Source organism: Falco punctatus (assembly GCF_963210335.1).
Source record: "Falco punctatus genome assembly, chromosome: 12".
In the NCBI taxonomy this organism is placed as follows: domain Eukaryota; kingdom Metazoa; phylum Chordata; class Aves; order Falconiformes; family Falconidae; genus Falco; species Falco punctatus.
The window spans coordinates 33,932,256-33,957,712 of record NC_137592.1 but is presented as its reverse complement, the minus strand read 5'-3'; the positions used below and the strand labels follow the sequence as shown (position 1 = coordinate 33,957,712).

Below are 25,457 nucleotides of genomic sequence, written 5' to 3'. Positions count from 1 at the left end.
TGTCTTAGGTCTGGTTCTTCAGCAGGCACTAAATGCTGCTTAATTTTCTTTGCACAGGTAAAAAGAAACGGTAGGCCTCTGAAACACAGATGCACAGAATTAAAGTTTTGCTGTTGCTGGTTTTCTTCCTTTATAGCACAATGAAGATGGTACTCGGCCACAGCTGGTTTTCTGCTGGGAGGCTCTGGCTCTGTCCCTTGGTCTCTTGATTTGAACCCGCGTTACAGAAACAGGGCAACAGTTGAGGTCCTTGCTGAGGGGCGCCCTGTGCGCCCATGTCCCAGCACGGCAGCACCGCAGGCAGCTCCATCACCTGCTGCTTTTCGCTTGGGGAGACCTTGCAGCAGGGTCTGGGGGAACTGTGAGCTTCTGTGTGTCAGGATTTATGGAGAAACCATTAGAGTATAATAGTAAGTGGAAGGTCACCGAATTCTATTTTGTAAAACAAGCAGAAAGTTCTTGTAAGCCTCAGATCAGGAAGGAAATAATAGCATTTGGCCCTGGTTCACCTGCTGGTTCTTACTGAACAAAGAGCTAAGGCTCTCACTTGGCTCAGCTTTGGGGTTTGCAGCAACAAAAATTCCCTTGGAAGGCTCGTATGGCTGCTCAGGAGTAAGAAATGCTGCTTGGGCAGTGAATGTGATTTACTGTAGTGTGGCACAATACGTGAGGGTGTTGCTGCAATGAGCTCGGAGGTGGGAGTTGCTGAGCGTGGTGGACCGAGCTGCCGGAGTTCCAGTTACCTATGGATGGACAGCAGGGCAAACCAGCGTGTAACTGCTGAAAGCATTCCCCCTTAGAGCTGTTGTCCTCCTGTATAGTGTTGGGATGGCCCAAGAAATGGCTTTACCTCCTCTATTTTTATAGTATTGCTGCAGGAATTTACATTTAAAAATAAATCAAGAGCTGAAGAGCACTTCATTTTTTTGAGATTGACAGTCGTTCGTGTAATGAAATATCCTGAGTTCTGCAGGATTTCTCTCTGCACCTTGGGGGCTCATTCCTGCCCTCCATGTGGTGGTGTAAATCAGCTGTGATCACGGAGCAGCTGAAGCTGACTCCTGGGCTGCCGTGTACTTAACTTCACAAATTGTGACAGCAATAGGCAGCTTCTGTTGCATTTAATTTTTCAGGAAAAAGGCAATCCTTTCCCACCAGTATTAATGTTTCCAGGAAATATGATATGAAGCTCAGCAAATGTTTTTAAGGGTTTTCTTTGAGTTATACAGCAGTGTGCCTGACTAGTTCTCAATAGTTGTCTGTTGAAATAAAGTAACTGCCTTTGGGAGATTATAATGAAATAAGTAAGTGTCGTTTAGACTTGGAATTAATACATTACAAGGTTAATCTCTAACCATCATGCAAGTTGCTGCTGACCATGCGGGCAGATTTCTTGGGTGGATTTTCTATAAGCTTCTTCAGGGTGGGTGCTTTCCCCTGTGCCCACTTGACCACGTAGTTTGTTTAGGTTTCCTCTATCTCAAGTTGCTGGGGGGGAGAGGTGCACCTTCAGAAGGTGATTTTATACCTTAAAGCTGTAGGAGGTGTAGTACACAGCTTGAGACAAATTCATCTTTCCCAGATGCATGGTGATGCGTAGGTCTCTGTGCCTTTACGAACCTAAAGTTTTAGATGTTTTCAGTTAGCTGAGATTCAGCTCTTTTGTTATACCTGGGAAAAAAATGTTTCAAGTGAGCTTTAATTAGAAGATTCAGATGAAGCGCAGTGCTAAACATGCAAGCTGGGGAAGACAGTCTGTCAGATTTATGTAGTGAACCTCTGCTCTGAGGAGCAAAACCAGCAAAAGAGTGTCTTGTCTTTGTGCTGCTGGGAGCAGGGGGGAGGTTTGGGCTGGTTGAAGCTGAGCTGGTGGGTCTGAGCTGAACTGAATCAGCTGAGGCCTCTTGTGGGGGTGCCCTCTCTAAGGCAGCTTTACCAATTAAATGTGGTATTTGCAGGCTACAGATACGGCAAAGGACAGCTTCACCGGTGCTGCAAACGCTGTCGCCTCCAGCGTTACAAACGCATGCGTGGCTGGCTAGCCAGCTAACGGTGCTTCGTGTTACGCTGGCTCGCTGTGACGCTCGGCCAAGCCACGTTTACAGAGCACCTTGCATGTGGCCAGGCTTTGTTCAAACCTCTGTTTTCTTACAGTCAATTGCTTGGATCAACATGTCGAAAGGTCTCCAAACAGAGTGGCTTTGATCTGGGAGAGAGATGAGCCCGGCACTGCGGTGCATGTCACATACAGGTATGGCACCTTCTCGCTCGCCTGGTGATGCCTGGGGGGGGTGGGGGAGGTGGCGGGAAGGGCTGCTGCTCTGTATCCGACCTCCGCGGATCTCGGCTTTCTTCCAGGGTACCCCGGCACGTAGGACATGTGGTCACGGCATGGTGGCTAGCTGGTGGTGTCACCACGAGATAGCTCCTGACAAAGGGAGGCACGTTCCCACGAAGAAATTACGTTCTTCATGGAGAGGGCTCCCTGATCTAAAACACCTGCCTAATAAATGTGTTACAGGGTGAGAGTACAGTGGATGTCAGTGACAGCTACTGAAAATTTCAGATTGAGGTCTGCATCATCTTCTGGTTATGGCATTAATCAGGTCTGCCTGTAGATCCCCTCCCTCTGAGTGGAGGCTTTTAGAAGAGAAAGGCTTGGGTTTCTCTCCCTGGCTCAGGTTCTCATCTGCCAGTTCTCTTTTTGCTTGTTAGAAATGTTCATGGGAAGATTTCTGTGAGCAGCTTTTGGTTTCAGCACAGCAGCAGATGTCTTGGCGCAGACATCTTGTCTTGATGGCCAACAGCATGATGCCGAGTCCTGGCTGGAGGGGATTTGAAGCTCCCTGTGTCCTTCCCCATCCTCAGTGCAGTTTAGAGCAACCTTGAGGCTGCTCTGCATGACACCTGCTTGTAATTGCTGCTATAGATCGCAGTGTTTGTTGGAATACGGCAGTTTTCAAATATGTTTCTGTTCTCCTTGCTATGTGCCCTCTTTTAGGAGACAGGCCTGCCTGGCAGGAATGCCTTTTACATCATCTGTGTCTCTACTCAGAGTTAAAGGGTTCTCAGACTTGTATGTTCCTCAGTGCGTATTTTAGGGAGCCAGATGTTTGATCTGCTGGATCTCAGGGTGCCACCTGCTCGTTCTGCTGGATCAGAAAGCAGAGGACACCCAGGAAGTCCTGGCATCTGGCTCTTTTACAAAATGTTTTCTGTAGCTTGTTGGAAGTTGGGATGCCTGGTTCAACTTGAGTCTGAATAGGTTCCGGTGGTCTGGTTCACCTCCAGAATTAAAGCTCCTGAAAACATTATTTGTTGGAGCGAGGAAGCTGGTCAGCAGGGAGGAGTGGGTGTACAAATAGCTTTGAGAGGTTAATGCTCCATTCAACAGAAAAAAAACACTCTCTGATATAAAGTTATGGAAGAATTGAATTGGTTTTAGACTTGGTTATTTTTATTTGACAGGTGGTGAGGGCATTTACGTGCTCTAAACGTGTTGTAACCGGCTGGGTAGCTTGGCTAAATGCTTTGGCTTTTGCTGCTGTGGTGGTAGTAAAGGAGATGGAATGGAAGATTTCTTCCAGGGTTCGGGGTGGTGTATGTACTTCTGCCACACTCTTCATGCCCCAGACATGAAACTGGGGATAGGTGAGAGGCAGCAGTTCTGCTCCGATCAACCTGAGGAGGAGAGCAGCCCATCAGATAGCACAGCCTCATGCAAGGCATCGCTGGCCTCCCCCATACACTGCGCTACCTGAAATGTTCTGAGCTGCTCCAGACCCTCAAACCGTCTTCTTGGGACCCCTGGAGATATCAGAACACCTTTCTGAATAGCAACAGGATTGTTTTTTAACTGGCCATGCCAAAATGTGTTTGGAAGAAAGCATATTTTCAGCCTGTGGATTGGTGGTTGCTGTGGCTTGAAGACAAGTAACCCACCTCTGAATCCCTCTTTGTGCAGCCTTACAGAGGTACGGTAACTAGCAACCAGATGGAAGAACATCCAAGTGGGAGACAAGTTGACAAACTCTCTTTTCCAAGTACTGCTTGTATTTGAGAGCCATGTTCCTCCTCCTGCCTGAAACTCTTGGTGAGATGTGACCGATTTCTCAGGAGTCTTTGGTCCTGTGACGTGGTAAAACAGGTCACTTGGTTCTCTGCTTATCTCGTGAAGTCAGGAATAGCTTTGTTGAAAACGGTGATATTATATGGGTGTGTATGCAAGGAGACAATCAGAAGTTTTGCCTGCTCTGTGATCTTTGGGCTGCCTTTTTAAAGGTTTTAAGTGGGGCAGTAAGGTTTTCCAAGGTGTGCTGGCACTGACCTCCCTTTGAGGCTGAGCTTAGCTGAAAACTTTGCAGTACTGTCTTGTTTTAGCTTGAAGTTTTGCTAGAAGAAGTTCAGCTAGAAGAAGGAAAGTATATCAGAAAAAGAGGTGGCCCAGAAGTGGTGATGCTGATGCTGGCCGAGTAATCCTCTGAGAGCCTTCTGTAGCAGGGGGGTCTCTGCCTGCCAGCCTTGGGGCAGGACAGTCCCAGCGTGGAGAGGGAACAGGAGGGATGCTGCCTATCGGGAGGATCCGAACTCTGGTGTCTGTGGCAGAGCTGTGCTGCTCTCCTTAGGATCTGGGTGGCTGTTAATGGGACAGCAGCCTTAAAGTCATGCGTGAGGAAGGTAAAGACTTAATTTGGCTGCTGCCTTATGGACCAGCTTTGAGGAAAGTCCTGGAATCTCAGCCGGGAGGTGTCCAGGGCTTATGTGCAGAGAGGTACAAGACACCAGTTTTTTGCATTATCCACTCTGCAAAGCTTGGTGCTGTGAGCTGCTCTCCTGATGGGTAAGGCCTGGGTGGCACAGGGACAGACGTGGGTTCTCTGCCTTCGCCTCTGGGGAGCTGTCAGGGGCAAGAAAACAGCTGAGCGCTGGCCCCTTGCCGGCGAAGGAAGCAGGTAGCTGTGCAGGAAAAGGGCTGGAACAGGCTTCCTCCTCCCTTAGGAAGGGGAAGGCCTGGATCAGTGACCTCCTCCATGCACTGCAGGAAGTGCAGCTACGCTGGAAGGTGCTGTCCCAGCGTGCTCATCACTGGGAGAAGTAAGAGACTCCCTTTGCTGCCCCACTCACTGCCTGGCTTGCAGCAGGCAAAGAGCTGGGGGGCCGTGCTGTGAGCCAGCCTGCATCCCTGTGCACGCTTGTCAGCAAGGTGGGCTGTGCTTATGCAGCTGAGTTAAGTGCTCTGTGCTAGGAGAGGAATCCAGACATCTCCTTGTTGGCAAAGGTACCCAAAGCCATGGGTGAAACATTTCAGTTTTGCTGGAACTATGGTGGCTGCCCTTAAAAGCTCAGTTGTAGTGATCTCTCACTGCTGAGTTTTGTCCTGTCTCTCTAGCTAACACAGCTCAGCCTTCTGGGGAAAAAAGTCCCATGGTCCCTCTTGTGCTTTCCTCCCCACTCTCATTTTTATCAAGTAGAAACTCAGCTGAGTTTCAAATTATCTCCAGTTTTGAGTGTTTAGGCAGCAGGCTTGGTTTTTTACTGCTTTGTGACAACGGGGCACGCAACCTTCCTGGGATCTGGTGGCTGTAGTCACCAAAGTGGGGACAGGTCCTGCCAATCTGTTATCAAGAGGTCCGGCTGTCCACCCTGGGCACATCGGTAGGGCAGTGGCGATGCAGCAGTTAACCCCCAGGAGTGTGCTGCTGTGAGCAGGTGGCTGAATTTATTGGGTCCAGCCAGGCTGGGAGTGTTCTCTCCTGCTTTGTGGATGTTGTCAGGACCCAGGAACTTTGAAACCTTGCAGAGGAATTCCCCAACACGCTACTGAGCCTGGGTTTTAAAGGGCACTGTATTATCAGGTGCATTATAGAAGCAGGCGGAGTTGGTGGCTGCAGCCTCTGTAAGCTTAGCAACAGGGAACGTTACAGACAGCAGCTAAAAGCAATGCCAGACCTCCCGCTGTCTCACATGGGGTTATTTATTCTCTCTGGTGTTCCCTTGTGTGCCACAGTCCCTACAGTTTAGCCGCCTGTGAGCCAGTGTTTCCTGGCGCTGCAGGATGCGGTGGATCCTGCTGGAGGGAGCTGCGTGAAGCAGCGGGCAGCAACACGTGTGAGCTGACCTGCCCGGGCTGGGGGCTGCAGGTGCGGCTCGGTGGAAGAGGGTTTGCTTACAAAGGAGCTCGCTCTGGTGCAGAACATGTCGTGGGCAGAGGGAATGTTCAAAATGCAAAACACAAAGGAGAGGAAAGCAGAAGCTGAAGGGCCAGAAATTTGGGTCCTTGGTAGCTTTTTGTAGGGCAGGTGGGAGAGAAGTGGTTGGACATCTTCATTAGTTACTTTGCAGCTATACCTTCAACAAGCGGCGGATGGTGGTTCCTCAGTCCGGGCTGAAATGGTCAAAATTGTGTGAGAGATGTCAGTGAAGTGGTGTTGGTGAGAGATGTCAGTACAGGCTGGAGCTGGAGGCCATGTGGGGACTTACCGGGCTGTGCGGGGAAGGTGTTTCTCATTGACATCAAACTCTTTTCCTTCTTTCTGGTGTTGGCTTCTTAAGCTGAAGTTGCAAGTAAATCTTGCCCAGGCTTTTGGATTTCCCCATCCAAGGCAGCTCAGGGACTTTTCACTTCCTCACCTGAGAAAGGTCACAAGGGCTTTTCCTTGCCTTGGGTTCAGGATGTCTGCAGGAAGGCTGGACAATCGTGTTCAGCTTAGCAATTGAACGTGCAGCCAAGAAGCCTCACATTGATCTTTATATTTTTCAGTTATTTTCATGAAAATGGAAAAAAAATATTGACTTTTCCTTCTGGTGAAAAAAAGGAAACACATGTTTTCTCTATTTAGCAAAAAGTGAGGCAAATAGAAGGTTAAACTGAAGCACTGTCACAGAAGCAGAATAGGTTTGTGCATTATCCTTGTGGCCAGAACATTTACCCAGGGAGAAGGGATGGGGATGATGACCTACTGTGTCCCAGGGAACTTGAATCCACATCTCAAATGACAATGCCCACGGTGCTGTGACTGCAGGCTACAGAGGCATGCTCTGAACTCTGCTGCTCCGCAATAATTCATGTAGAGCAACTGCTAGGAGGTGAGCTATGAAGGTATTGGGCTAAGAGATGCTCAGATCTGGGTGGGTTGTATTTTGGGGGGGGGGGGGGGTTGTTTGTTTTGGTTGTTGTTGTTTTGGGTGGGTTGGTTGGTTGGTTTGTTTCACTAACCTGTTTGGGGTATTTTCAAGTAGTTTCAGCCTGATCCCGACTATGGTTCCAGGAAATAAAATGGTCACTGCCAGAAATACTTAAACCAGCTGTGTACTGAGACAGCAGAGAACGCGGCTTGTGCTGAGCCTCCCAAACAGGCACTGTAAAGCCCATATACAGCACTGAATATATTAGGAAAAAGTCTAGAAACACTTTGCAAAAGGCTGTTTCCCAAAGAAAGTCTTGGTGTGATTTAAAAAGAACTAGCTTCCTTTGTTTAGAAAGCTGCAGGCTGTCTTGCTGTGGCAAAAGATAGCATCAGATTCTTGGAAAAATGTTTCTGCCAGGCATCCCTAAAATGCATCAGAGAAATACCATGTGTTGGTGATGGGCTTTACAGGAGCTGTTGTAATGGGCTTTGGAAGCACAGGCACCGCGCTGTCCGGGGGAGGCCTCTGGGAGAAATACGGTCTGGTAGTTACTGAACAGAGATGTTGTAAAGATAAGGGAGAGAAGTGCTGCCGTCTGTTAGATTAAACAGAAGTTCTGGCCTGAACAGTGATCTGCTGGCTCTGCTGGCAGGCCAGCCTTGCAGGTCTTGTGCTCAGAAGTGATGCTGTGATAGCTGAGGAGATGCCTGCATCAGGGGCGATGAGTCTCTAGAAGAGAAGAGTGTTAACACTCACCATCTCATTTATGGGCAAAAAGGGAAGCACACCTTATACGGAGAGCACCAAGAGCCTATTCTTAGTATAACTGAACCCTTAACATTCTAATCATATTATTCAAGTTCTAATTATTACAGGAAAAGGAAGAAAGAGGTCCTGTTGGTTACCACTGATGCCGCTTCTGTCCAGCGTCACGTCAACATTTCTTTTACTGTTGTTTGCAGCGTGGGGCTGCCAGAGCCTGTGCTCCGTCCCACGCCTGTTGTCCTTTGTACCACCTCCTGTGTCTCCGCTTCTCAAGACCTCTTACCATACCAGGCCTGCCTGCCTTACATTAGGGATGTTAACCCATGATGGTAGCATAAAAACATAAAGACAGATTAAAAAAATTGGCTGTGGTTACCTGGTCAATTAGAAGAATTGCTGTTACAGCTAGAGCAGGTGAAACAAGGCTGCAGGTAGGTCAGGAAGAGATCAGGCAGAGCAGGCATCGCAAGCTGCATTCCCGAGCCCTTGCAAACTCGGGACGTGTTGCTCGCCACGGCAGTACTGTGTTACAGGGCTGCTGGGAAGCAGTGGGAGCAGCCTGCTCTGTCCCTGGAGGAGATGGTTTTCCAGCGGGTTGTGACATGAAGCAGCTGTGCAAAGGGCTTGCTCCAAAGCTGAGGGAAACCAGCAGGCTGTGGGTCAGGAGAGTAAACCCACGAGCTCTTCTGCGACAGGGTGGTCGTTAGGAACGTGACAGGGGAATTTCTGTGCAGCCCAGCCTCTCCCTGTGCATGTTTTGTGCTGGCACCGGGGGGGAGACCCGGCGCTCTTCAGAGCTCTTGTGCATGGTGGTTAAAGCCTGTCAGTGTGTCATTTGCACCACGAGCAGGTGTGTCGCTGGGGTAAGACAGTCAGTCCTTCCCTCTGGGTTTGGAGGTGTGCAGGGTGGGATGGGTAAATGCACATGAAATCCATGTTCAGCAGCGATCTACCCTCACATGCAGTACAGTGAATGGTTCGAGCTCGTCTGCATTTTCAACTGAAAGATGACGTTCTCTGAAAGCAAGTCCAGAATCTCCTCCACGTGTGATAATAACCTTCCCTGCCTATGTTCTGTAATGCACCTACTCTCCAGCTTGCTTTGTTTTACAAGCACATGCTATATGTATGTACTGCTCTTCCTCCTGTGTAAACGGCCTCACCTCCCAGGCCCAACGCGTTGCTGCTTCCCCGTTTCTCAGCTTTACCCTGATACTTTACCCACTGCAGTGGCGTTCTGCTGCCTGGTTTGCTCTCTTACTTGCTCTCAGCTCTTACAGTCTGCTTTCGCAGGGGATCTGCAGGCTGTTGCACCACGAACTGAGCTGGCAGTTTCTCTGCTGTCTCTGCCCAGCAGGGCCGGGCGCTTCCTTTTGTCGTGGCACGTTTCCTTCTGCAGTGGCTCCGCTGAGATCCTCCTGCTGTCTGCCTGCTTTGTGTGCAGGGAGCCGGGTGCCCTGGCACCCTCTGTGTGCCCCGTGGCTTCACCTGCCTCCAGTGGCTGTCCTGCCTGCCTCTGCTGAGCATCGTGCCCTGCTCTGCACTGGCTGCTTGGGCAGCTGCGCTGAAATCCTTTGGAGGGTAGTGAGCATCGCTTGGGATTGATTTTGCCTTTCTCCCTCTTCTTGTGGTTTGCAGGAGCAGTGCATATCTGCTCTGAGCCTCTGGCCACCCTCTGCCCTTTGCTGGCGCTGGCTGAGCCCTTTCAGGGTAGATGTTTTCAGCCTCTGCTGTTTCTGCCCTTCCTCAGTACCCCACGTTGCAGTGGGCAGAAGCTCAGTGAGGATGCCTTCCTACGCCCTGTCTCACCAGTTCCAGGGTGACAGCATCTAGCTCTGATGTATGTTTTCAGTAGATGCGCCTTGCCACTGCCACCCTCCTGGGTGTGGATGGGAGGCAGAGCCCTCCCTGTGTGCAGCCCTCCAGCGTTCAATGGCACAGCGATGCTGAGCTTGGCAGAGCACAGGTGCAGAGGGCAATGGCCACCGTTCCCTCCTACTTGGATCATTGTGGCCTGTCCCACCTAGTTCTTCAGGGCAGCGAGCCTGCAGGGTGCTTGTTGCACCTGGAGGCACATCTAGGTTGGGTACTAGGAATGTGTAACCTGCTGGCATGTGCTCGTTGCCTGCCGGTTAGATAGCGAAATGTGCGTGAAGGGGACAGGGGCACAGCATTTCTATGACTCCCTTTCTTGGACTGGAGGGGAAGCCTGAGCTGCTGACAGGAGCCAGAAGACATGCCTGATGCTCAGGGCTTTGTGGATTTCTTTGCTGGAATTCTTGGCTTCACCTTCTCTTTGCCTTTGTGTCTGTTCCCCCATGTGCTGCACCACCAAGGGACCCCCAGGGCCTTTCAGAGCACAAAGGAGAAGGCAAAGGGAATAGATCCAGGGGTTAAAGGCTTGGTCCTTATTGTCTATCAGCTTGCTCACACCCGCTCTTTAAGCAAATGTTAAATCGGGGTTAATAATAAAAAAACCCCACAATGGGAGCTTCTGCTGTCACGGTCACCGAGTCCTGAATAAACAAGCGCACGATGGAGCTGCTCAGACAGGGCGCCCTGGGCAGAGCTCGGTGCGCGTTTCTGTTCAGAGGAAAGAGGCTGCAGCTCTGCAAGCACTTAGTGATTTCCTTCGCAGATAAGTGGGGGTTATTTTGCTTTCTCACACGGGGGTTTGCTTCACCTCCTGTGCCCTGCAGTTGAGCCACTTTGTTTTGGTTTGGCTCTTTAATGTTTATCCACATAGAGACTTCTCTCTAAGGCAGCATCAGATGAATTCTGGACCAGAGGATGTGACCTTTTAGGACAAGGCACAAAAACAAACGTTGTGTGGGAAGAAGTCATTATTGCCCAGAGTCACTCCGTTCATGAACTTTGTAAAAGTAAGCAAAGTAACGCATCTAACAGACTGTGCGTGCACGCAGATGGCAGGAACAGCCATGAAGCGCTCGGGAGCAGGTACTGAATGCTGCCTTTAGGGTTTAGGCTGATCTCCAGCTGTAAGGAATTGGGAGGACATTTGCTCTGCGGTAAAGCCACCTGCTATCTGTGTTCTGCAGCATTGTGGTCTTTCTGTGGTGGCAGCTGCTACCAGAGAGCAGGCACTGAGCACGGCCGGCCACCGCTCGGGGTTCCTGTGCTCTAGGAGTGGTCTGTTTGCTTAATGCGACAGGAACAGTCTTAAAATAAGTAACAGAAAGTGCTGTGGTTGGGGTTTGAGGCTCGTTTTCCAGAAGGTGATAGGGAAGCGGTATCCCTCCAGCCATCACTGTATCTGCCTTCGTACTTTATGGCTGTGTTACTTCGCTGCCCTCCCGGTGCAGGTGGAGTTTTACCCTAAAGAAGTAATTTGCCAAGTTATTCTCAGCCCATGGTTTCATTATGACATCTCCGAAGTCGAGTACTTGGGCTTTGCCTATTTCCAGCTGGAATTGGTTTATAAAAAATAAATGAAACATTTTTGATGGACCAGAAACATTTTATTTTTTGCAGCTTAGCCACCAGCTGAAAAGTGGTTTTGTTTGGTTGTTTTTTCACAGCTACAGTCAGTTTTGGGAGATAAGGATACATTGGTAGATTCATGCTTTGCGGCTTTTTATGGAATGCAGACCCCCCAAATTCATTTGTTTGTTAACAGTTTCTGGAGCCCCTGGTGTGTAGCCTACAGACCCCTGCGGGTTCACAGGTGACAGACTGAAGATGGCTGTGCTGGGGAGCAGAAGATACCTGTTTTCTCTGGGCCTTGGTACTCAGCAAGTTCCTGAACCCAGAGGACAATTTTCATTCCTGGTGGACTCTGCAAGTCTCATTCTCTGAGCTGGTGGCTGGCACCAGTAGGGATGCTCAGATGCCCCTTGTGAGGGTCGCCTCCTTCCTTGTTGTGACACCACTCCTCACCTGGCCGTTACCTGTCTCCTCCTCAAAGCCCTTCCACTGCAGGCACACGGGGCTGTTCAGTTCCTGACAACGCCTTGGTCCAGGCACGCCTGCCGGTGCGTTATCCCCCGTGTGGGCATCAGAATAAGTGTGCAGTGCTCAAGTCCTTCCCCACAAACTGCTTTTTTGTTCCTTAGAGGATCATTTCTGCCATTAAGTCAGTGTGTTGCAGCAGCAAGCCCGGTGAAAAGAGCCTTTTATTGCTGTTCTCGATGTTCCTGAGTTCCTCTGTGTGGGACTGGCTGCAGTTTTGCTCAGAGCCGTATCTCTGTTCTGTGAGGCCGTTGCACTCTGCAGCACAGCAGGGTGAAGTGACAGGACGAATTCGGGCTGTGGGTGATCCAGCTTTGAGTCTTGTAAAATCCGCTACTTACACAAGTGTCTCAGGACTTCTCCTTTTCATCCTTATGCATGCAAATGCATTGTTTACCCTTGCAGCTTAAAGAGAGTTGCTAGCTGTGCAGCACTTCCAGCAGTTCCCCAACATAAACAGTGCTGGGAGGCTTTGGACAACGCTTCCATTGCACCTGGAGTTTATCGCACGTGTGTTCCCAGTAGCTTCTGACTGAGCCTCGTAGATAAAAAAAGGCATCAAAGGTGGCTAAAGAAGATGCTGACTTCTGGTGGCAGCAGGGTAGCCACCGGCTTGCTGGCTGCTGTGCCCACAGCGGAGCCCGGGCCTGCGCCAGTGGTGCTTGCTCATCCCTCCGCAGCATGTGGCTCTCTGCCCCGCTTTGCTTCTCTCCGCAGTGGCAGGAGCAGTCTGGGTCTCACCACACCCCAGGCCACCGTTCTTTAAAGATGTGAAAGCTGGCGTGCCCGATACTGCTGAGCGGACAAGGTCCAGAGGTGATGGTGATGCCTGGCTTGGTTCAAGTTCATCCTTTTTTTTTGCTCCCCCGCATAAAACAGGTTGTGCGGTTGCATGATAACATTGCTTCTGTGCCGCAGGGAACTTCTGGATCTGACTTGCCGTCTTGCCAACACCCTGAAGAAATATGGGATACAGAAGGGGGACAAGGTGGCCATCTATATGTCCGTGTCTCCCTTGTCTGTGGCAGCCATGCTGGCTTGCGCCAGGATCGGTGCCATTCACACTGTGGTCTTCGCTGGATTCAGCGCAGAGTCCTTAGCTGGGAGGATCATGGACTGTAAGTAGATGCAGACGGGGGAACTAAACCCCTCTGGACACTGCTCCGAGGCATATCCCAGTTCCGTGTTTTCTTGGCAAAAAGAGAAAAGGTTCATTCTCAGCTGGTGGGACAGTTTGCTCTCCTTGCAGAGTCCTGTGGAGAGCTTTCCTGTAGTGGCAGATGCAGTATTCTCTGCCCTTAAAATACTTCATAAATTGTTCAGTGTTCAGTCTGCACTGGGTTACTGCCAGACAGCGGTGAAGCTGGAGGGAAAACCAGAGCTTAGGAACGGCCCGATTTGTTCTTTCGCAGTGTAATCGCAGTGTTTCTTTGATACTGCTGCACTGTGCTAATTCTGCAGTCTTGGTTGTGATACTTTGATTTATGTATAGCACTGGAGGTGCTGGCAGCCTGCCCCTGCTCTGTTAGCCGCTGTACCAACAGCCAGAGCTGTTCTTAGCCCAAAGCACTGGTACTGTGATTATGTAAAAAGTAATGCTAAAAATACCAGCAGAAGAACAAAATAGCAAGTGGCTCACGTCCTAGCGGTCACATCAGTTTCTGTACGGCTAGTGTGAGGGAGTAAGTCTTAAAGCAATTTTCATGCGCTTTTTTTTCTTTTTTTCCTGTTTCAGTAGAGTTAATCTATAGAGAGCAAGTACAGGTTTTAGCTGTCCCACACTTTTGGCCGCTTTGTGCGGAGGTGATGGGTCAAAGAGCCATTCCTCCGCCACCACAGCTCTGTAGTACCGTGGCGTGGTACAGTTCAACGTGCTGTGCTGGGGCGCTGCTGTGTGAGTTGGCTGCCGGAGGTTTCCCCTCGAGGGACTGGTGAGTTTCAGAGGGCTGCGGGTACCGGAGCAGGGTGATGCCTCTGGGAGGCTGCCGAGTTTGGTGCCGTTCAGTTTGCAGTGGACGCTTACATGTGGCCCTGGAGAGAGGAGGAGCAAGGGGCAGAGGTGCTGGCTCGCTGCGGTTGCAGGAAGCCTTGTGCTGGTTGCAGCACGTGAGCTGCTGGCCTAACGCAGCAGGATTCACCATAACATGGGTAATGGGGAAGAAACTGTTCTGCATGTCAATTTTGCTAGGAGGAACAGAGGCGTTTAAATTGCAGTGAGTGGTACTTGGGCTAGACATCGGGAAAGGCTTTCTGGTGTTCACGATAGGCATTGGAGTGGACTGGTGGTGAGATGGTAGAGCAGGTACCATGGGAGCATGTTAGGAAGGTTTGACTGACAGCTGTCAGAAATGGTTTAGCTGGAGTGGACCCTGCTTTGGGGTAGAGGAGATGGACCAGATAACCAGTGGAGTTTCCAGCTGCCCCTAAACTCTGTGGTCTCAGGTTTTAAAGTGTTTTTGTCAGTGTCACTGACTGTTTCTGATTGATAGAAGTTCTAAGTATTTGTCACATATGTTGTCCTGTACATCATCCCCAAAAGTAATGAAAGCAGGATGCACATACTAATCTGGGAGACAGGGTAGTATGTCTGCTAATGCTTTCTCTTTTTAGCTGGATGCAAAGCAGTTATCACCTACAACCAGGGAGTCAGGGGAGGCCGGATTGTAGAGCTGAAGACGACTGTGGATGAAGCTGTGAAGAACTGTCCAAGCATCAAACACGTCTTTGTGGCTCAGAGGACAGATAACAAAGTCCAGATGGGTGACTCTGATATTCCCCTTGAGGAGGTATGTTGACGTTGGTAAACCTTGCCTGTTTCCCCTGATGTTTCTTGAAGTATGTGATGTTTACTCTGCTGGGGGAGCGAAATATGGTGCACTAATAAATGTAAGGACCAGCTAACACCTCTGAGTAAGACCTCTCTGAGAGACCTGATGCAGGGCTGCTCAGAACAAATGTGTGAGAGTCTTGCTGAATGTGTAGATCGTGCATACTTTGGCCTTTGATCCGCGGTAGGCTACACTGGGAATTGGCAGCCAGGGAAGATCAGGCAGTCTCCATGCTTTCCCTGCTACGTGTGCCGAGCTAAAAGTCTATGAAGCAGCGGCTGCACTGCAGCTTGGCACTCTCGTGTGGCCGTACCAGGTCTGCCGTCGATGACTGTACCCCGGGGGGCTGATGGATACAGCTGCGTTGCAGTGACAGCATCTGTACGTCCCTGCAGTCACCCAGCTCTGCAGACACCCACTGCCACTCTGGGTAACTCCTTTCAGGTCTGAGTGTTGGCTAGGTCAGCTTTCTCTTCACCTGCAACTTTGAGACCTGAGTTCTGCAGATGAAAAGGAGATGCCCCTTATGGCATCTGCATCTTCATCCTCAAATGGATTGCCTGTATTTACAGTCTGCTAGGATTGTGAGTTGAAGTGGCTTAGTCTGTATCTGATTCTTCTCAGCATGGGCAGCGGGTATGCTGCTCCATTCTAGTCATCTTGCAAACAGTGCTGAGATTTAAGGAGCGAGTGTTTCCTGAGACTGAGCACACTAATGCCACTGCGGCTGCTGTCATACTGTGTTCAGACGCTCTGTTATGGTTTGTCATACGCACACTCAGACTGTGGACGCTATTGAAAGGCAGTGCAGAAATAATTAAGTTCCTGGCGAGGCTTTAGTACAGCCTATGGACGGTGTCATGGTTGCCCTGTGATGGGACGACAGTGGTGGCCTGGGTATGTTTAGAACCTGTGTTTCTTGGGGGAGAAAACAGCTGTTGCTTTAATGTATGTAGCTGGTACATATGGGACTGCAGCCTAATGCAGAAGTAGTTTTATCAGTTCACTGGCAGCAGTAAACAGAAACTACTCATCGTAATAATGCCTGGAAGTCACCCATCTGCAGCTAAGATAATTACTCAGGCGTCCCTGTGCTGGTCACATGAGATAGGAGCAGCTGCTAGGGCAAGTTAGAGAAGGCAGGTTTTAGTCGGAAACTCTTTTACTCCTTCTTACTCCACAAAGCGCATTCTGATGATTTTCCTTAGTGTGCAAACAGCCTGAGAGGCTTTGGTGACCCAAGAGCTGAGCTCAGCCCGTGGTCAGTTTGCAGTGTCTGAAACACAAGAATTAAACCATTAATGCTGTTAACTCTGTCATTGCTGATCTTTACAGCCATTGTGCTTTCCAGCTCTTGTGCAGTGGCTTACTGCACAATTGGAGTTCATGTTGTGATGGAGCATGAGAACTCCATCTGAGTTTCAAAACCTGGCAAGTCAGCCTGAATTGGCAGTGCTGAAATGTCACAATAAATACCTGAGCTGAGCAGGACAGCTGTAACTCGGAGGCTAAGAATTACATCTGACACTGTCGACTCTGCGTATTTTATTAAGCTTTGTTTGTCAGACACTTTTAAACAACTGGGCCTGCCATTGGTAGTGTTCACTTGTAAATACAGCACGTTTAAGGCATAGCCTTGTAAAAAGGTTCTACCTAAGAAATTCCTTCAAAGAGCTACTTAATAACCCTTGCAGGCATGATTATTCATCTAGGACAGTACAGAGCCTGAGAGAAGCAAGCCAGCTGTGCTTTTTTTACAGCCATATGTTGAGCATCTGGAACACACAGCGATTATTGCAAGTTTGTATGTGGATAAGAAAAAACTTTAACTTTGTCCTGCAAAATCTTACAGTCTGGGCAGAGAAGCCCTTTGCTGCTACAAGGTTCATTGACCACAAGCATCTCTTTCAGAGCATGTTATTTCCCCTTGCTATGCTGGACTGGGCACACAAGCCGGACCAAAAGTTGGCTCTGCCCTAGTAGGACATCACATCCTTCCCTCCTGTGGCTCTGACCGTAGCGGTGAGGGAGAGGATCTCACCCACCTGAGCAAACCATGGAGCATGAGAGGAGGGACGGAGGCAGGAGCGTAAAGCACTCTCCTCCTCACCAGTAGAAGCAATTGCAATTTGAGGATCAGTCCCTCAATGATGATGGCCAGAGAAGGGAGGTGAACGCTCAGTTTAACTGCAGCACTGCAGTTTTCGAGGGAAAGGGAAGGTCCTAAACAGTACCAGCCAGCTTTGCTGCTGCTGTCAAGTGTGGTTCATGTTTGCAGTCCCGTCTTTTTTTTTTTTTTTTTTTTCTACTAGCAGCTTGCAAAGTCTTGAGATGTAAGCTATGACCTACCATTTTCCCCTGAAATGTTATTTTATCTGGCCAAATCCCCTTGACTTCTGGACCCAGCAGAGGTATCGGCGGAAAGGCTGGGTGCTGTGTGTCCGCAGGGACCTTTCTGCTAGCTGAGCACATATAACCCATGATACACCCATGGAAGTCTGTGAGGGAGCAGCAGCAATGGTGGTTCTTGTCTCTGGACACTACTGACGCGCTTACAGGTGTGGGAGTATTGGTTGGCTCCATATAACCTAAGTCTTTCTGCCATTACCACCTTTTTTTTTTCTTAGGAGATGGCCAAGGCAGCTTCTGTATGCACTCCAGAGAGCATGGACAGCGAAGACATGCTTTTCATGCTGTATACCTCGGGCAGCACTGGGAAGCCCAAAGGAATTGTTCACACCCAGGCTGGATATCTGCTGTACGCTGCTGTCACGCACAAGGTAAACTTGGCTGCATCCTCTGGTAAAGGTTCACTCACCTTCCCACAGTACTAACGAGTGTGGTGAGAGGTGCTGTATTCGGTGTTCACTGCTCAGCTGGCTTATGGGGTGTGAACAAACAGAAAAACGTCTGAAAACATGTAATAAATCTTCAGGATTTGTTTCTGGGGAATATAATACTATGCAAATGAGAGGCTGGAGTTATGAAAGGAAGGAAACTGCAGTGCTGCCACTTTTGCATTTAAAATGTGCTAATGTGGCAGGCCAGAATCTGGGGACATTAAAGTGATGTGGCTGAGGAGATTCTGGTAAGTATCTTACTGGCATGGGTAGTGTGAATATTACTGTGGTATTTTTTTCAGTAGGATGCTGGCCTTTTTTATTTCAGAGGATGTGAACTCATAAAACAACCTCTTTGCGTAGCACTTGTCTGAAGATCAAATATTACATTCATGCTCTGTGGTTGCACCTTTCTGCTGCTTTTCTATGTGATCTAGGCTAAATGTTTTAACTCCCTTTCTCATGGAAAAAAAAATGTCAAGGGACTGCTTCTTGAAGCTTCTGGTCCGAGCTCTGCCTATGAAAAGCTAACAGTGAGATATGGAGAGGACTGTAGTGAAAGTTCTCTACCTGGGTGTAGTGGTATCGCCCTGTTTGTAATTGTGAATTCAGGCAGAGGTTTTCTTTCCTTGAGCTGACACAGCAGAATTTTTAGAAGATCTGAATGTGCAAGTATCAAGACTTCTCTGCATGAAGGGTATTTGTTACATCAGCTTTTCTATGTGACAACATAATCTCCAAGGCATCTCTTTCTTAGTCCAGAAGGTAGACCCTGGGGTGCAGGGAGGCACTGTATGCAGCTGTGGTCCCTTTGGGGGAACTTCAGAGCCTGAGAGGGAAAGGCACTTGCGAAAGTAAGGTGAGAATTGGCTCTCCTGGGTAGAGGGATCAGCTGACATGTGTGGCCTCTGTGGTCTTTGCACACTCATGGGTGACACTGGTCACACACTCATGGGGTTTTCTTTTAGTTCTGATCCACTTTCTTTCAGTTAAAACGTAAAGCTGATTCTGCCTTGTGAGTCAGGACCTCTTCACCATATGTAGAGGAGTTAAATTTACAGTGGGAAGCATCTTCCATAACCAGGATAAGATAATGAGTTCTCAACAATCTTTATCTTGAATTTGATCAGCAGGGTTGCATCTGGTGGCGTCAGGGTTGCAGGTGGCATCTGGAAAGCAGTACGCTGATAGAAAGGCTGAGCAGCTAAGAAAATTTCTCAGAAAATGTTTTATGGTCACCTGTTGGTTACTCCAGCTTTCTCGGGGAAACCTGGTGATACTGGTGAGGGGTCTGAGCCTCCGAGGTCTGCAGCTCCCTGCAGTTCAGGGTTATGCCTCCCACGTGGGCTGCCTGGAGTAGGTGACCTTAAGTATCCAGGGCTCAGGGCTTTGGTTGTAGCTTTGTTGTTCCAATCCGAGCAGCTGCCGGTACAGCCGTGCTCCCTATATGTTTGCAAAAGCATCCAGGAGCCTGGAGCCCTGCTGCTGCTCCCTCTGACTGGCTTCTTCCCCTGGGTCCGGCCTCTCTGCTGCTGTTCCATGTGCCTGCCTCCGCTTGCCCTGTGCGCCTTCCCACTCCTGCTTGGGTGCCCAGTCCAGCATCTCACCTTTCAGCTCTTGGCTGCTGCCAGCAGAGTGGCCTTACGTTTGTCTTTGCAGCACGTCTTTGACTACCAGCAAGGCGATGTGTTTGGCTGCGTGGCTGACATCGGCTGGATCACGGGACACAGCTACGTTGTGTATGGACCGCTCTGCAACGGAGCCACCTCCGTCCTCTTTGAAAGCACTCCGGTGTACCCTGACCCAGGTGAAGAGGTGGTGGCCAAAGGTTTGACTAGACATGGCAGTGTGATAAAGGGCATTTAGAAACCTGGCTGGTGTGACCTGCCTGCTTCGGGGAGGGAAGATCTATTTCTTTGGAATGCGTGTCTACGGCATTCAGGAACATCTGTGTGTCCGGGGTGGTGGTGGGGAAGTTGCCATTGGTTTTCCTCTGAACTCACAGCAGGCATAGCTGTAGCTTTGGCTGTTAACCCTCCTGCAGAGCACTGGCAGCGGTGTGTCAGTGCTGGGCAGGTAGAACATCTCTTGTGGTTTTGCAGGTCGTTACTGGGAAGTGGTACAAAGGTTGAAAATTAATCAGTTTTATGGAGCACCTACAGCTATACGTTTGCTGCTGAATTATGGAGAAGAGTGGGTGAAGAAATACGACAGATCTTCTTTGAAGACCTTGGGATCAGGTAGTGGGCATGAAATCTTCATCTGAAAAAGACAGGGAGTTCTCGCTGGTAAAATGAAGGTACCAGAAGAGCTCAGCTGACCGGATGGGATGTGGTTAAAAATAGATAATAAAGCAGGCTCCGGTCTGGCTTTTCATATATTTTTCTCAGCAGAAGGAGAAACAAGCTGAAGCTGGGGTCGTTGAACCTTAGTGTGATTCCCTACTTCCTAGCTTATTTTGCAGAATCACATTCTTTGCTAAAAAGATTTATCCAGTGGTAAATGACATCACTTTGGATTTCACTGGCATAGGTGACCCGAGCAGCATTTTCTTGCGTTATATACAGTCCTGGAGGTTGTTATGTGTGACCTGCATTGATTAGTTACTTGGTCTTTCTGGAAAAGGGTCAGTCCTTGGTTATGTAAATGTATTGCAGTCCTTTGCACATCCCAGCCAAAACGCTGTAAGCATTCTGCTTACAGATTGGGCATTCAGCAAAATTCCCCCAAAGGGAGAACGAGCTGCCCTCAACCCCGAGGCTGAGGCCGCTTCCTCTCTTGTGTCGGTCTAGTGGGAGAGCCCATCAACAGCGAAGCCTGGCACTGGTTCTACTGGGTGGTGGGAGAAGGGCGCTGCACCCTCGTGGACACGTGGTGGCAGACAGGTAAAGCCGGCGGGGGGGCGCGGGGGGGCCTGGCTGCTGCTGGGCTGCTGGGGGCGGGGGGGGGTGTCACGCCTTTCAATCTGATCCGAGGAGTCTGCTGAGAAACCCCTCCTGGCGTTCTGGTCAGAGTCACTGGGGAGTTTCAGCCCACAACAGCCATGTAACAACTTATAAAAGCAATGTTTGGGGATTTTTGTGTGTGTGTGTTTGGTTTTTTTTTTCTTTTTTTCTTTTCCCCTCTAAATGTTCTTTGATATTTTGAATGCCAGAAAATCTCAATTTGTTTTAGAAACAGGAGGCACAGACTGAATTTCTGGGTAAAGCTGGGAGTGGGCAGCTTGAATCGGAAACCTCATTTTCAGCTGTTTATCCAACTGTACTGACCTTGGTATGGTCTTATCATGAAAAGGCATTTATAGCACCATCCAGCCACAATCTGTACTCAGGTGTGCTTTGTTTCCCTCCCCGGGAATGCTTGGAGGAGGATGGAGGGCTAAGCAGCGTAGCCGCCGGGACGCGGCGCGGCTGCTCGGGCGGGCTGGGGGGCTGGCTGGCAGTGGGCCGGGTGCGAAGGGGACGGTGGTGCCACCCGGCTGCCCGGGAGCGGCTTCTCTCAGGAGCAAAGCAGCATGCCGTAGTTGCTTTGGCCCTGGACCTTTGATGCCTCAAAAAGGAGCGTGCTTCTGTTTTGGCAGCAGGCTCGGCCCAGCTGTGTGCATCGGTAACGGCTTGTTCTCCATTTACAACCTGCCGGACCAAGAGACCGGCTCTCATAAATCCCCTTCCAGCTGGAGCAGAGCTGGTCCCTGCCTCCTGCCCTCCCTGGCCAGCAGCAGAGAGAGGCCACTGCAGCTCCTTCCCGGCTCCTTCCTCAGCACCTGCTCCTCTTTTCTGGGCACCAGCCTCCAAGAGGTGCTAACGGTGTCCTGCAGTATGTCCTCAGGTTGTGAACCACGGTTTGCCGTAGAGCCATGGACTCTAAGGATGCAGCACAGCTGCTGGCATTCTGCCTTAGCTGAAAAAAAGCCACCCCAACTCTTAAATTTCTAGCTGCCGTTGGGCAGAATATTTATTCTCTTTCCAGTCAATTTTCTTTCTTTCTTTCCTGCTCTTGATTTCATCCTTATTCCTGCTAGCAGGCTCTCTCTTCAAGGATCCCTGTGGCCCATCTCAGTGTGATGAATTAGCTTCTGGCACACAACCAAGTTCCATTTTAATCCAGACCAGACTTGCAGACTCGTTTTATTTCAAATCTGGAAATTAAAAAACCTCAGAATTCAGAGCAGCAACGTTAACTACTGTCTACTTTAACTACCGATCTCTTAAACCATCTGCGTTCTCACATGCTGAGCAGAAGGAGAGCTGACTGGCTAGGTCCTATATGCTTTCCTCCTCACTGCTCTGAAATAAAATGCCATGGAGGAGCAGTTGATCACAGTGGTGGAGTTAAGAAGAATCTCTTTTTGCCTCAAAGGTTTTTCATTTGTTTGTCTTCGGTTAACTGGTGCGTGCAGTGCTTAATGTTTCCTCCAAGGTACAGGGTTAGATCTCTTCATTAAACATCATTTCTCCAGAGTTTTTGGAGCAACAACTGTCAGATGAGGGGTTGAAGAACATTTGCTGGACAGTCTGTAAGTGCAGTCTTACCTGGAAGCGGGCACTGTTTTGCATAGTTACCAGCTCCTGGAAGCATAATACAATGATAAATATTCATTAAATGGATTTTGTTAGAAAGCAGAATCAATCTTTCTCCACAGCTGATGCTACCAATGAAAAGGAAGCCAAATTAACCTTGGAAATATTATATACACCATTTGAACGTGAAGGGAGCGTGGAAGGAGATCATAGAAACAGTTTGATGGATGTTGCTTGTGGTCCTGTGGTGTCACCTCTCATATAAGATTTCAATATCGCTTGTTAATTGTGCTGTTGTATGCAGTGTCCTCTGTGTTACATTGCTTTCTGAAGCAGCAATGCGTTGCCAGCTAATAAAGGCTGGTAGGCATAAAGATCAGCAAATGGTGATTTAAGAATCCACTTGAAAGTCATTGGATGGGCAGATGAGTGAGATAGCAATTATGAGAAGCAATTTAAGTAGTGTGGTATGTGCAGATGAGGGTGGTGAAAATTCCTGTGGCTCTAACTGTTAAAATATTAGGTAGTGCTGTGCTGTGATCGACAGTAATAGAAACAAAGCTGTGTTGGAGTTTCAGGTGTAGCTCTTCACAGTGCAGAAGAGACACTAGGTATTTTTACTTCTGTCATTGGTTTTGTAAAAAAGGTACAGCTGTGAACAAAAGTGTGGTTTTGAAAGACATCCCTGAATAGGCCCTGGAAGCTTTTGTTGTTGGCATCATGTTACAGCAATTTAGACTGGGCTGGTGCTCCTGAGGTGGATCCCCCCAAAACAGTTGGTCCAGTCTGTCTGTGGCGGTGAGGATAACGGCGGCAGAGCACACACTCGATGCTGCTGCCAGGGGTGACTTACCCAGGGCAGAAGTTAGCCTGTTCTGATGTGTCACCCCCCCTGCTCAGACTCTGCTGTCCTTGCTGAAGGATTGCATGGATTTGCACTGTGCTGACAGCACGGGCACAGGCAATGTGGAAGCACAGCTTTTCTTCTGCCAGCTCTGCCTCTAAAGAGACAGACTTCACCAGGGCAGGGTAGAGCCTAGAAGCCTTCCTAGCTGTCATCTGTCAGTGGCTAAAATTGGTACTTTTAAACCAGTTTAAAATAGGTCTTTACCATACAAATAATTGTTAAAGCATGCTTGCCACCATGCAGCTCCCTCTGCATTGTGACTTTACAGCCTGATGTGCAGCTGGCTGCAGGATGTGTAGCATGTGGCAGAACCCATGCTGAAACATGGCTTGCAGCGCTGTATTTGGAATGAGTGCTGGCTGAGGAAGAGCAACCCTCAGTTTGATCAGGTTCCCTGCTCTGATGCAGATTCTGTCTGTGCAAACAGAACAGCAGGTGTTTGGGGTGCTTTTTTCTTTTTCTGAAAAATTCAAGGTGATCCTTTCAAAATGAACAGAACCATGTGAAGTGGGTGCGTGCCCATCAATGAAATGTGAAATAATTTTATGTGTAAGCCACATGTGAAATTATTTTCTGCAGGTCTGAAGCTTAGGCTTCCTCAAGCAGAGCCTTCCTCATCGCTACGTCAGGGCAGCTGGATGCAAATTCAGGGTCAAATTCAGCAATTTCAACCACTGGTTTCAGTTTTCACAACCTCAGCAAAGCTAGTAGAGGAATGCACTCTCCAAGTGGCAGAACATACCTTTATTTATGGAGCTGTATTTTTAAAGCCTAATGCTCCTTTGGTTTTGTTTCTCTCTTGTGTTTCTGAATTAGTTTTAGAATAGAAAAGATCTGATTACAGTTGGAATCTGATTTAGTGTTCATCCCAGCAGGAATGATAAACGATGATTAAAGGGTTCACTTTTGAATAGAAAATAAGCTCAACCTACCTGTAAGGGTTGCATTAATCTCATACTCTGTAATAATAGTAATTCAGACTCCTGAACTGCTTTTCATGCTGCCCTTAGACAGCTGTGAGAACAGCACCGGGAGATAAATCCCCTGACGTGCTTATACTCTCCCTATAAAATCACTTGTGGGGTAGGAATGGGGCTAGTGAGTGCCGCCCACAGCAGGTAGCCCGGTTGCGGGGGGCAGCACCTGCAAGGGCGCAGGCACGCGCTGAGGTGCCCGTGTTCGTTGCTGGTGAGTGGCTGGAGAAATGGGTTTGTCTGTGAGCTGACTTGGTGTAGGGCGCAGAGTATGGGGCTGAATCCGTGGGTCTTCCTTGTGCCGGATGGATTTGCCACAGACGGGAGTGGGAAGGCTGTCGACTGCACGTGTTGTGGCTGCTGCTGCAGGGTCCGTGGACCACGTGCTGCAAAGCCAGTGGCTGTAGAGCCCTGTACTGCTCTCCTCTGAGCCTTTGGAGGGCTAAGTTGGACGTCAGCGACCCTGATGCTCTGGGGTGCGGTGAGCTGCTTTTCCCCTGAGGCAGCTGCTGGCCACACTCTGGTCTGTCACTGCTGTACACAGGGGGCAGTGATTTTTGCAGCCAGCACTGAATGCAGCATCATGCAAACAGGGAGTAGGAGTAGCTCTTGATCCAAGCTCACCAAGGGGGGGACCTGCCTGCAGCTCTCTGCCCTCTACCTGCTGCAATGTCCTCTGTAGACAGAACAGGCCTTGGTGGTGTCATCCTGGCTTGCCAGATGTTTTTCTGTGTTTAAGCCTTTCTTGTATTCACAAAGAGCTCTTGGTTTATCAGGTTTGTGCTGCTTTCAGCTGGCTGTGCTACTGGTGTGGCATCATTCCTTCCCAGTGGCTTTTTCTTGCAAGGTGGCTTCAATATTCTATTCTCTAAGATGAGCTGGCATTTGCTTTCATCCAGCATCGGATGGCCCCCACATATTTGTTTTTCATTATTCTTCCAGAAACTGGTGGCATCTGCATTGCCCCACGGCCTTCAGAGGAGAAAGCTGAGATCGTTCCCGCCATGGCTATGAGACCTTTCTTTGGGATTGTGCCCGTGCTGATGGATGCGAATGTGAGTTCAGGCTGTGCTGGGTGCCCAAAAGGGAAGCCAGTGTGTGTTTCTGCCTTATTATCTTTCAGATGGCAGAGGAACAGGATTTGAAAGGATGTTTGTTCCTCCATTAAAATGGTAGAATAGATGAGAAATTTATATATTGAGCATATCTCAAATGTCCATACAGGTTGCCAGCTGGGCATTGCAAGCTGGCTGCAAATCTCTAGCAGAGTGCTTGCGTTTTCAGCACTGCTTTTATGGTCTTCCTGCTTCTGATTAAGAGCTGCCACCTCTATTTGTGAGAGAAGTCAGAAGTCACAGCTCCTGGGAACCAGGGAGCTGAACCGTTGGAGCAGTGCACACAGCATCCAGTGACATGGCCAGACTGGAGCAGCCAATGGGACTGGTGGGGTTTTCCAAGAGAAGTGCAAGGCATGATGCCCTGCAGCTGTGCGTGTCTGCGAGAAACTGGTGCTGGTCTGTGAAGCT

At 49.3% G+C, this 25,457-nt stretch overlaps 1 protein-coding gene across 3 annotated transcripts in view; it reads left to right on the top strand.

Moving 5' to 3' along the window:
• ACSS1 (acyl-CoA synthetase short chain family member 1) overlaps positions 1–25,457 on the top strand; it is a 46,985-nt gene that overhangs the window by 2,023 nt on the left and 19,505 nt on the right. For 2 of the 3 annotated variants that reach the window (XM_080408906.1, XM_080408905.1), the window contains exons 2-9: positions 2,155–2,251; positions 12,781–12,980; positions 14,473–14,648; positions 17,318–17,470; positions 19,190–19,337; positions 19,633–19,770; positions 20,323–20,415; positions 24,874–24,986. In XM_080408906.1, coding sequence (XP_080265032.1) covers positions 2,155–2,251; positions 12,781–12,980; positions 14,473–14,648; positions 17,318–17,470; positions 19,190–19,337; positions 19,633–19,770; positions 20,323–20,415; positions 24,874–24,986 — 1,118 coding nt within the window. The remainder of the gene's footprint in view (positions 1–2,154; positions 2,252–12,780; positions 12,981–14,472; positions 14,649–17,317; positions 17,471–19,189; positions 19,338–19,632; positions 19,771–20,322; positions 20,416–24,873; positions 24,987–25,457) is intronic. The other variant, XM_080408907.1, reaches the window with a different exon arrangement.